General features: G+C 37.6%; 1 protein-coding gene across 1 annotated transcript in view; it reads right to left on the reverse strand.

Moving 5' to 3' along the window:
• Positions 1-13,419, reverse strand: part of LOC101571594 (E3 ISG15--protein ligase HERC5-like) — a 68,554-nt gene that overhangs the window by 23,295 nt on the left and 31,840 nt on the right. The window contains exons 13-15 of the mRNA XM_023706839.1: positions 10,430-10,619; positions 6,132-6,283; positions 4,029-4,139 (exon numbers count right to left, since the gene is read on the reverse strand). Of these exons, the coding sequence (XP_023562607.1) occupies positions 4,029-4,139; positions 6,132-6,283; positions 10,430-10,619 (453 nt within the window). The remainder of the gene's footprint in view (positions 1-4,028; positions 4,140-6,131; positions 6,284-10,429; positions 10,620-13,419) is intronic.

Genomic DNA, 13,419 nt, shown 5'->3' on the forward strand with positions numbered 1-13,419 from the left:
TATATATAAATTATAACCACCAATGTAAATGGACTCAATGCACCAATTAAAATAGATCGGCAGAGTGATCAAGAAACAAAATCGAACAATATGCTGTATACAAGAAACACATTTTCCCCAGTGTGCTGTGCTGGCCCCACCTCCAGGGGTGCACTAGACTGAGTGTGATGGCGTGCATCTTTAATCCCAGTGCTTGGGCGGCTGAAAACAGGAGGATCATTATGAGTCAGATCTATGTAGTGAGACCCTGTAGATGCTGTACTAAAAAAAAAAGAAAGAAATAAAGAAACACATTTAACACAAAAAGAACCTCATAGGCTGAAAGTCAAAGGATAGAAAACAATACTACATTGTGCATTGAGTGCCAGGAACTCAGAAAATATCAGGAATAGCTATTCTGTTCACAGATAATATGAATTTCACACCAAGAATAATCAAACATGATAAAGAAGGTCACTATATACTCATTAGGGGAAAAATTCAAGAGGAACAGATAACAGACATGAATATGTATGCACCAAATATGGAAGTATCCAATTATATAAGACAAATTTTAAAGGATATGAAAAATCTAATAGCCAATAATACAATCTTAACAGGGGACCTTAACAACCCATTATCTCAGAGATAGATCAAATGGACAAAAAATTAGCAAAGAGGTAGCATAACTGAACCAAACCTTTGAACAAATGGACTTAGTAAACATTTACAGTGTTCAACCCAACAATGTCTGAATACTCATTTTTTTCAGCTGCACATGGGACGTTCTACAAAGATCACATACTAGTTCATAGAGCAAGCTTAAGTAAATGAAAGAAAACTGAAAATTTTCTCATGCATATTATCTGACCACAGTGCAATGAAACTAGAAATGAACAACAAAAGAAACGGCAAAAAACCCATAAACACATGGAAATTAAATAACCACCTCCTCAGAACCAATGGGTCCCAGATGAAATTTTTTTTTTTTGCGGAACCGGGGATTGAACTCAGATCCTTGCGTTTGCCGGTCAAGCGCTTATCCTACTGAGCCATCTCCCCAGCCCCTGGTCCCAGATGAAATTTAACAAGAGATTAAACAATATCTATAATTCAACAAAAATTCAAATATAACTTTTCGAAATTTGTGGATGCAATGAAAGTAGTCTCAGAGGGAAATTTATAGCAGTGAATTCACACATTAAGAAAACAGAATGAGAACAAATAAATACCCTAATGCTGCACCTCAAACTTCTAGAAAAAGAAGAGCAACCTAAGCCCAAAACTCAAAGATGGTAAGGAATTAGCTAACCTCATCAAAAAAAAAAAGGAAATAAAAAACTCAAATTCAATGAATGAGGAATGAGGAATGAAAAGGGTGAAATTACTACAGATTCTGTGGAAATTCAGAAGATCATCAACACCTACTTTGAAAATATTAATTCTCACAGGATGGGAAACACAAAAGAAGTGGACAGATTCCTAGATAGTTAAAATTTACCAAAACTGAACCAAGAAGATATAAGAAATTTGAATAACCCAACAGAACAGAAACAGAAAAACTAAATCTACTGGAAGAGAAAGTATGTGGAAATCTTGAAGACATAGGGGTAGGCAATAACTTCATGAACAAAAACCAAACAGCATGGGAAATACTTCAAAGAATCAACAACTGGTATTCGATCTTACTGAAAAGTTTCTGCATGTCAAAAGAAATCACCAACAGAATGAAAAGACCACCCACAAATTGACAAAAAATCTTAAACAACAATCATTCAGACAAAGCACTTCCATTTAGAATATATAAAAAAACTAAAAAAATCCACCTTCCAAAATTCACACACCCAATTCAACAATGAGCATCTAAGATGAACATACACTTCTCAGGAAGAAATATAAATGACAAATACATGAAAAATGTTCCGCAGCACTGGTCATTTGAGAAATCCAAATCAAAACAATAGTGAGATACCATCTCACCCCAGAAAGAATGGCTATCATAAAGAAATCAACTAATAACAAATGCTGGAAAGGGGGAAAAGGAACTCTTCTACTGTAGACTGGTACAAACTCTATGGAAAGCCAGCCAATATAGCTCAACGGACTAAAGTATCTGCTTAGGCAGGCTCTGTGTAGAAACTGTGCAGGAACTGTGCTTCAATCTCTGGCACCACATGTCGTGCTAGTGCCACCCCCAGGGCAGGCTGAGCTGGCCACAGAGTCTTAGCATAGTGGCATACACCTATAATCCAAGCACTGGGAGGCTAAAAACAGAAGACTCACTATGAGTCCGAGCTGCATAGTAAGACGCTATAACAACCAAATACATTTATAAAAAAAAAAAAAAAAAAGGAGTGGAAGTCTCATTCAATTCAGCTATCTCCCTTCTAGGTATTTTTCTAAAGGAAATGAAAACGTCATATCACGGTAATATATATGCACCCATATTTATAGGAGCACAATTTGTCATAGACAAATCTTGGAAACAAGCCAAATGCCCATCACCTGAGGAGTGGATAAAGAAGATGTGGTATTTTCTATACAATAGAACATTAACCATTAAAAAAGACGAATTTGAAAAGGGACAGCCAGATAGCTCAGTGGATTGATTAAAGCACCTGCTCAGGTAGATGCAGGGGCTGGGGAGTTCAATCCCCAGGCCTGCTGTGCCAGCCCTGCCCCTGGTTCAATCCCCAGGCCTGCTGTGCCAGCCCCGCCCCTGGTTCAATCCCCAGGCCTGCTGTGCCAGCCTCGCCCCTGGGGCCTGCTGACAGGGCAATTGAGAGTTAATGTGGTGGCACATGCCTGTAATTCCAACATTTAGGAGGCTGAAAACAGGAGGATCACTACAAGTCTTATCTGTGCAGTAGCGAGACCCTGTGGACTGTACTAAATATGTTTAAAAAAAAAAAAAAAGACAAATTTGAGGTCTTTATAGGTAAACAGATGAAACTGGAGGCTATATTCATAAGTGAAATAAATCAGACCCACATGTATAAACATTGCATTGTCTCCCTAGTGTAAGAACCTGAAAGAATAAATCTGAAAGGTACAATAGACATAGTAAAATGGAAAGAAAATGAACATAAGGAATAAACAATGGAGATGAGGGAAAGAAGAAATGACAGGAAAATAAGGAAGGGTAAAAATCATGCAGGTATATGTACAGGATAGCTGAGATGATTGCACTACTAATTTTCATCAGGTTTTTTGAAAGTAGCAGTAAATATTTTATTTTATTTTAATTTTTTATTTTTTGGCAGAACTGGGGATTGAACTCAGGCCTTTGCGCTTGCCAGGGAAGTGCTTATTCCACTGAGCCATCACCCCAGCACCAAATATTTTAAATTTTTACTTTGCTTAACTATATGCTATAATGTACAATCTGAACAACCACATTAAGGACAGCAATGTGCAATATAAAAACCATGGTCGAATACCTTTCATCCTGTTCTTTTAAATATGTACATTTGTAATGTCTTATCAATTATTTTATGCTCTCTTTAAAATAAATTAAAAACAAAAAGTAAAAAGGAAGACATTAGGGTTTATTGAAAGGAAGAAGTAATGTTTAATTGTTTTACCAATTTTGCATACCTACATCTGGTAATCAGAGCAAGAGATCTGATAAGAATATGTAATGTAACAATCACTGTTAATTTTCTATTCTTGTTTTGAAATTTTTTATGATTTTTATTATTGCATGCTGCTTTGTTTCTGCTTTTTGATTTTCCTCTTTAAAATAAAAAAAATCAGTTTTCTAAAAATTCCAGCAAGAGATGATTATGAAAAAAAAGAATGTCAAATTAGCTAGTGTTTTGCTCTGAAGGTGCAATTTAAAATTGATTCTCAAAATGGTCTATGAGCCATATATAATTTGAAAGAATAAAACTTTAGTAGACTCCAAAAAAAAAAAAGAGATGATTATGTTTTCAGTGATCCTCCAGTTCAACAAACTGAGCATTGTAATGAGGAAATTTTCAAGTGTTATTTGTTAAAGGCATACCTACACAGATACAAGTGTGCATTGCTGTAAGTATGAACATTACCTGGCTGATAGCCCAAAAGGGCAGTATTTCTTCTGCAGTAGCTCTCAACTGGTTGGACAGCTCATCTATGTAGAAAATATCTTCTGGCAGATGATAGTTACATTTGTTTACCTTAAAAAGAGTATGATCTAAAATCACATTGCCTTTTAATAATCTAATTTATGACATAAAGTTATACATATATATGAAATACAGGGTTTTTTTTTTTTTTTCCGTTTTTGGGTTTTTTGGTGGAACCGGGGATTGAACTCAGGCCCTTGCGCTTGCCAGGGAAGTGCTTATTCCACTGAGCCATCTCCCTGGCCCTATGAAATATAGTTTTAATTACAAAGTATAGCTCTATACAATTTCCCTTTTCTGATCAATACTTTCACCAATTTTAATAAAGAAATATGGTCAAAGATATAAAGTTCTGTCAGGTTGGTAAACGAATTCCTATGGCTCAGAAATACTGGACACTGTTTTCAGATCTTGAAAATACAAGTATCATACGAATGTAAGTATGCTGCACAAATTTAGCACTTTTTTCACTAAAGAATATGAATTGGCACACACTATTTTATTACGTGTAGGACAAAGTAAGATAAAAGTCATCTTGTAGACTGAATCACTTTAAGAGCAGAAATGGAAGTAGAACATGAGAAGAATACTAACAGGGCAGCAGACACAGGTCACATGTGTGTGGGGGGGCTGTAAAACATTCACAGCACTTGAAAAACTACCTTACAGTGGCCAAGTACAAAGCCTTTGAGAGTAGATGCAAGAGCTGCTGACCTTGCCCTGGGACATGGTCCCAGAGGCTTCCTGCTCCAGCCTCATCCTTAAACCCAGCTTCTACCAGGTCTACCATGCCACTGATGGCCTTGAAAATAAACACATTGCTCCTTCCCTGGACAAAATATTTAAAGATACCCTTCTGATATCAAGCCTTGTATATAGTAAGAGAGTACAATTCTAAAAGAATCTACTCTTAGGTATATGTCTAGGAAATATAAAATATCTGTGCATATAAAAGCTCATACACATGTATTTGCATCATTATTCACATTAATAACAAACTGGAAACAACTGAAATATCCCTTGGCTGGTGAAAAGATAAATATGTGGCATATTGATATATTCACCAATAAAAAGAAATGAAGTACTGTACTGCTAAATGCCACAAAAATGAATGACCCTGAAAACATAGTGAGTGGGTGAAAGAAGTCAGACAAGATCCACATTATTATTCCTTTTACATGAAATGCTGAAAACAGGCAAATCAGTGGTGGTCACCTAGGATCAGGCTATGAACAGCGATACTGCAGAGGAGTGATTGCTAAAGGATTTTGGACTTACACTGGGGATGATGAAAATGCTCTAGAATGATTGTGAAGGTTGTATGATTCTGTGGATTTGGTCCTGGAACAAAATCACCTGAATAATGAGGGACTATACTTAAAAAAAAAAAAAAGAGATATATCTTGGTTAATGAATGCTTTTGTTTGCAAACAATTTGGTTCATAAACAGAAGTGTTTTTGTTTGCAAATTGTGCATTGGATGACTTAGGTTATCTTTGTCACAAATACAAATGTGGCCATCTTTTCCAAAATCATAGAACAAATTAAGTTTAAGAACCAAGCTACTACTGTATCTGATTCCTTATGATTGATACGTGACTTAATAAGACACTAAGGGCATCAGGTGTGGTGGGATATGCCTGTAATCCCAGCGCTGGGTGGCTGATGAGTCTGAAGCAAGTTTGGGGAATTTGGCAAGATTCTGTCTCAAAAAATAAAATAGGCTGGGGATGTAGCTCAGTGAGAAGTCCCTGGTTTCAATCCCTATTGCTGAAAATCACCACCACCACTACCAAACTCCAATTGGCCAAAGACTTTAACAAATTTATGTGAGCAAGTCTTCATGGCTCACACAGTCACTAATTTGTCTTGGGGACTGAGGAAGGAGGATCTCAATTTCCTGACCTGCAAAGACAATTCAGTGAGACCCTTTCTAAAAAATAAAAAAGGGACAAGGATAGGGCTGCATGGTAAAGCTTAGGTTTAATTCTCAGTACCACTGAGAGTGAACGTTTGTATATATACATTTAGATTAACTCTTACCTCATGCACTTCTTTCATCATTTCTAGAAGAATTTTCATATTACAGACACTTAATTCTGTAGGGATGTAAGGCAGTTCAGAGACAATGGCTGTCTTAAGCATCTGGACCAATGTGTTCAAAGAAGATGCTTCCAAAGATGCCCAGAATTTTTCTGAGGGGGTAAAATCAACCAGGATAAACATGGTTTTCCTCTCAAACCCCAGATCCTTAAGTTTCTACTGGGTTCATGAATGTAAGAAATTTTCAATTTATTATGACATAATCCATAAAACATCTTTCTGAATGGTGCCATCATACACAATATTTTCTACTAACTGATGTGAAGGAAAAGGTTTTTTCCTTAAATATCATCAAGATTAAAATCTCAAATTTAGTAACTGAAAATTTGTTGATGGTTCATATTTATGTTTAACTTACAAGTGACTTTCAAATTAACAATTTTATAGGGTCTACAATCTGAAAACATATGCAGGTGAATATGCACAAAAATATGAAGAACTTTCATCTATAAAAATGAAAATAATATCTAGTATGCTTTTAGATTTGATGTACAATGGTTATATAGGGAAATAACTTTTGGAAAATAATTAATATTTTAATGTTGCTGAGATTGCAACCTGGACTTTGGTACATTAAGAGAACAATTCTCAAAAACAACTATTCAATGTTAAAATAAATTACCTGTGCTAATATAATTAAAATACTATTAACAAGATGCATGAAAGAAGTTCAATATAAGAGTAGAGATTCCATAAATAGACCTATCTACGCAAAGAGACTTTATTATACAAAATGCTGGCACTGCATATTGATGAAAATAAAAGAAATCATTCAATAAATGTATAAGAACAATTAAGACAAAAAGTAACATTTAACCTAGATAAATTACATGTGAATCAAAGACCTAAACTTAAAAACAAGCTAATAAAAAATTATATTGGAGAAGAACGAAATTCTGTCATTTGCAGCAGCATGAGTGAAACTGGAGGGCACCATGTTAAATGAAATAAGTCAGGCACAGAAACACACCCATGGCATGTTCTCACTCCCATGAGGCAGCTAAAAGATGAGCTCAGAGAATTAAAGTGGGGCTGGGGAGAGGACGGCTCCAGCTGCACAGCTGCAGCTGCAAAAGAAGAATAACTTCTAATGCTCTGAAGCATGAAAGGCTCAATGATTAACAATGTTTAATTAAATATTTCACAATAGCTAGTAGAGACAATTTTGCATATTCTGAATAAAAAGAAATGATAAATGACTTAGATTATAACTATGCCAATAACCTGATCTAGTAATATATACACATATTGAAATGTCAGATTGGACTGAACTACATATAATTACTTTGAGTCACTTAAAAATGCAAGTACATTTTAAAAATTATAGTAGGACCGTGGGAATTTGTAAAAAATTTCAGAGCGCAGTAGGCTTTTTGATGTATGGCCTCCAAAACTAGAAACCATAAAAGAAAATATAGCAGTAGATACATAAAAATGTTTTTTTAAAAAAATAATTCTTTATAGGGGCTGGGGAGATGATTCAGTGGTCTAAGTACCTGCCTAGCAAGAGCAAGGATTAAGTTTGATCACTGGTACCACATGCCCTACTGGCCCTGGAAACTAGGCATGGTGGCACACACCTTGCAATCCTAGTACTGGGGAGGCTGAGACACGAGGATCACTATCAGTGTGAGCTGTGTAACAAGACCCTATACAAGTTAATTAATTAATGAAAAATAAAAGTGCCAGTAACCAAAGGGAACATGACAAAGGGACCAACTAGTAGTTCATAGACTATAATAAAATAAACCTGAGATTTAAGGACAGTAGCACATCGTTATTTACAAGAAAAATTCAAATTTTAATGGAGAGAATTTCTTTTTTCATAATGACAATGATCGAAGGTGATGACATCCTTAAAAAGAACAGAGGCTGGGGCTGAAGAGATAGCTTGGCAGCATAAGCACCTGCTTGGCAAGTGCAAGGTCCTGAGTTTGATCTTGGGTAACATAAGCTGTGCCTCAGAACCCTAGAACCAGGTGCGGTGGTACACACCTACAATCCCAGTATTAGGGATCCTGAGACAGGAGGACCACTATGAGTCCAAACTGCATAATAATGAGACCCTGTATCAAAAAATCAAAAACAAATAAACAAACATGAACAGAGGCTCTAATCACTGATGAAGTTCTAAATGGGTAACTCAGTTGTTAAAAAAGTTGCCCTGGAGGCTTGTTCTAGGGCTGCATTTTATAGAGACAACAATGTGAATGGTGGCCACTTCAAATTGTGGCTGTTCCTTCAGTGAGGGTCAATTGACAAAATTTTTCAAAATAGAAATTTGATACTGTAATTTTGCTTCCTGGCAATGACCAGATGTATAAATTTACACATAAATATGAAGAAAGGCATAGCACAGTGCCTCCCTGGCAAGCCAGGTCCTTGGTTTGATTCTCGCTAACAGAACAAAAAATGGCATGCTAGCATTGTGACCGCTATACAAGAGTACAGTACATCCTCCCAAAGGAATCCTCTTCAGACAGTGTTGATTCATCACCTAAGGATCCCTGGGTTGGAAGCTTGAGCCCCACTGTGGCAATGCTAAGGTCATAGATTTTATGAGGTGAGGCCTGGTGGGAGGTCATCTGGGAACCTAGCCTGAGATGTGAATAAAGTTTTTAGAAAAGACTATTTAAAAATCCTAAGTCCATCCCCATGCAGTGCTCTGGCTTCCTATATCAAGATGTGATCATCTGCTCCCACACGTGTTCCTGTCATCACCACCGCCATGAAGCAACACTGCCAAGAGGACTTGCACCAGCCCTGAGCTGGTGCCAGCACTACACTCTTAAGCCTCCAACACTGTGATTTAAATAACTCTGTTCATAGGAAGCCTGCCTCAGGTAATTTTTAATAGTGATAAGAAGCTGACTAATGGAGCCAGTAAGTAGAATTAAGTAGCTTTATTGTCCTAGAATGGTAGAACCTCCATGATGCACAACTGAGTAGAAAGAAGTTGCAAAGGAAGAATGTGAATGGTTTCCTACTATTAGGAGAATGAAGAAAGCCAGCTGTGGTAGTGCATCACTGCTATCTCAACACTTGGGAGGGTAAAGATGGAGGACAGTATGCTCAAGGCTGGCCTAGGACACAAGAGTGTTACCTTAAAAAAATACATACAGGGCTGGGGAGATGGCTCAGTGGAATAAGCGCTTCCCTGGCAAGCGCAAGGGCCTGGGTTCAATCCCTGGTTCTGGCAAAAAAAAAAAAAAATTGAAAAAAGAATATTTTGTATATGTTTATATGCTTAGGAAGTCTTTTGAAAGTTGCACCAAAACCTAGAATTGGTAACTACCTTCTAGAACTAGATGTGTCATATTTCATTGGACCCTGAACTATTAGACTCACAATATTAGTTTAAAATTATAAAAAGGCATACTATAATACTGAGCAAAGTAAGTAGCAACAAAGTTTGGTATTTGTTTTTATCACCTTTTGTAAAAGTACTGAAGTTTCAAAACAATGTGAAAAAGTTTTAAAGTATGGATTGATCTTGACTGGATGTTCATTAAACATTGTAGTCTAAAAACTATTCACTTTTTATGGAAAGGGTAATGGTTATAAGAAGTTTAAATTGTTTTAGGATACTTTTGCAATAATTCACATACCCTGTAGTCAAAGGTGTATTGTTTTTAATGTATTTAATAGAGGGTCTACAGGGTCTCTCTACATAGATCAGACTTGTAATGATTCTCCTGTTCTCAGCTTCCCAAATTCTGGGATTACAGGCATGCACCACCACACCCAGTCTCAATGGCTATCTCAGGATGCCCCAGGGGGTGGGGCTGGCACAGCGTGCTGGGGATCGAACACTGGCCACTGTGCTCTGCCTAAGCAGGTGCTTTAGTCTGCTGAGCTATCTGGCCAGCCCTTCAAAGGTGTATTTTTTTTTCCAAAATTTTATTGATAAACAGCAATGAGACAGTTTCAAATCAAATCGGAAGTACAGTTTCAACAAATAACACACTGCATATATTCTTCTTAGTGGTTAATTGCTGTAATAAGAATTTTTTTTTTGTTCCTCGAATGCCTTCTGGGCACTTTTTGGCCGGTGGGAGAGTTGTGAGGTTAGAACTCCAGCAACCTGAGGCTGACAGCTTTGTGGAAGCAGCCACTTAAAGGACTGAGCTAGGGCCAGGCACCCCAAAGGTGTATTTTGAAAACCTTTGTCCAAAATTTGCTACAACCTCTAGAGACAGTATCTATTGTATGTACAGATAAGGTTACATAAAACTTACTCAGGATTTGTGAAGATTTGCCATTTAAGTTACAAACCGCCTGTACAAAGGGAATCACCATGTTCCTCCAGTTGTAAGAATCATGCATTACAGGACATTCTGGGAGCAGAAGGAAAACCAACAGAGCTTCTTGGTGTGGAGAATGACATGGAAGAGCTCTGAGAAGACTGGTTTCCAGACACGTAACTATCTGGGTTGAAACATGATCAGGGAAAATGCCAGAATATATTAGATGTCAAGTATTGTGAGAAGCAAGCTATGCGATCAGGGGTTTCATTCCAATATGCTCCAAATGAATAACCATTTAACTTTTCTGAAATCAGTCACCTCTTATACCCCAAATGGCCTTGAGGTAGCACTGGGGAGAGCCATCCTCACCACTTTACATCAGGGTGCATGAATGAAATAAAATGAAATCACATGTGCATGAACATACTAGTGGGGCACTTTCAAAACAATTATAAAACCCCCCAAAAGCAACAGTGTAACTGGTCACAGTGGTACGTTCCTCTTATTCTAGCTTCTAGGGAGGTGAGCCAGGACTGCTTGAGACCAAGGAGTAAAGACCAGTCTGACAACATAATAAGACCACATCTCAAAAATTAGTAGAAAAGCCAAAACTGTACATCAGTACTTTTGCTGGCAAGAGAAACTACTATCCTCTCCCAGACATAAAATTATTTTTTTTTCATTTATCAAACAATTTCAGAGCAAAATAGATTTGTAGTTTTTATATTATTTCTTGAGAAATAAACTTGCAAAGTAGAATGCATATAAAAACATATTAGTGAGAGAGCTGAGGAGATAGCTTGGTGGTCTAAGCACCTGCCTGGCAAGCACAAGGACCCAAATTCAATCCCCAGTACTTCATGCTGTGCTGGCCCCAGAACCCTGGGCACACTGTGCTGGTCACTGAAACCGTGCATGGTGGCACATACCTGCAATCCCAGCACTGGGGAGGCTGAGACAGGAGGATCACTATGAGAATGAGCTGCGTAGTGAGACCCGTTACCAAATGAAGGTTAAAAAATTTTTAAAAAAACATTAGTGGGAATAATCTATACAGCAGTCTGTTTATTTGCATATCCACTGAATACTCACCATGTCAGGTGATATTTAGATAACTTTATTTAATATTACTCATAATTACATATGGCAGGTTTTCCTTAATTATTTTTATTTGAAAACTCTGTTTTATAGGAGAGGAAGGAGAGACTTGAGTTGTAAAAGGGTAGAGAAAAGAAGCCATTCAATTAGTGACACATTGCAATTGTGACACTGGGACCCACACTCAGATTGGTCTGACTGAAAATCTCACATGGTATAGACAATGCCCTATGCTCTCCTCATCAACCTCTTTCATTTTCCTTCTGGGTTCATAGGAAGATGGCATTTCGCAACCTCCACCAAAGTTGCAGAGGGTCATGTGACTGAGTTCTAGCTAAGGAGTGTGGGTGAAAGTAATAGCAAATACTGTGGGGCATGGCTTGAAAAACCTTTTATGTGATCTTCCATAGGCCAAGTGTAAGCAATTCCAGGGAAGATTTTACTACCTGATGCTAGAAATTGGAAGAGAGGAACCAATGCAGAAAAATCCTGGATAGATGTGCATTTTACCTCCACCCAAACTGGACTAGGATGAGAGAAAGAAATGTTTACTGTGTTAGAGCACTGCATACAGAGGTTGTTTAAATAGCGGCTAGCACTATTTATTCTATTTAGTATATGTATACTCCTAACTATATTGTTTGTTGGTGTATGTTATAAGGATAAATAGGATGACACACACAATAATATGCTGTGTAGTGCTACCCATTACTTTTATTGCATTCAGTCTTAAAATTTATTTTTCACATACCTAAAAGCATACCACATCTGTGGATTGCTAATAGGTATTATGTGGAAAACAGCAACACAGAATCAGTAATTCCAAGAAATACAAGATCAAAAACATTAAAGTCCTTTCACTGTGTGCCATCAGAGAACGTGCGACTTACTAAATGCAGCATGACTCCACACCATGTGGCACACCCCCGAGTTTCCCAGAGCCTTGTGATGCTGCTGCTCCTCCAGACCCTCACTGAGCCTAGCACTGCTATCTTCCACGTCAGCTAAATTAGCTTATTTTAAAAATATACATATGTGATAACACTACTTCTACTTTTCATCTTGTGAAATAAAAATAGTAACTACTACACAATAAAAAATGCTCTTCTTTGCCTTTAAAATGCAGAGACCCATTCAGGCTACAAAGATGGTATGAAGATTACTTTCAGTTTTCTGTTTTGTTTTTTTGGTGCTAAGACTCGACCAGGGCATTGCACAGGAAAGTGCTCTGTACTGAGCTGTACCTCCCAACACCTTAAACTGAGGAAGTTTTCCAGGCATGCTGGCCACCTCTTAGTCCTAGTTACACTGGGGCATTAGGATCACAAGTCTGGGCAATTTGGCTAACTTAAGGAGGCCAAGTCTGAAAATAAAAAAATAAAAAGGACTGGGGATGCAGCTCAGTTGTGGAGTGCTTGCTTAGCATGTTCTGTATTCAATTTCTAGTACTTCAAAAAGAGCAACAAAAAACGCTTTAAGGTACAGTGACACACAAAGGTTTAATGGTGCTTCCATTATCTGAATAAGCAGGACAATCTAAGAATAAAGCTGACTTAGAGCCCTTCTCCAAGGCAAGAGAACAATTGCTTGGCCCTGGATGAAAAACTGTATAAATGAACATTTCCAAAAAATATCACACTTCGTACCTGTCCTCATAAAAGACAATTTTTCCTGGTATTAAATAAGAACTTTGGGGGCTGGCCAAATAGCTCAGGGGGTTAAAGCACCTTCAAGCAGGTGCAGGGGCCAGGGGTTCAATCCCCCAGGCCTGCAGTGCTGGCCCTGCCCCTAGCATGTGCTGAGCCATCAATTAAAACTGGGCGTGGTAGCACACACCTGTAATCCCAGCATTTGGGAGGCTGTAAACAGGAGAATCACTATGA

This window comes from Octodon degus, unplaced genomic scaffold (assembly GCF_000260255.1).
Source record: "Octodon degus isolate 3935 unplaced genomic scaffold, OctDeg1.0 scaffold00272, whole genome shotgun sequence".
In the NCBI taxonomy this organism is placed as follows: Eukaryota; Metazoa; Chordata; class Mammalia; order Rodentia; family Octodontidae; genus Octodon; species Octodon degus.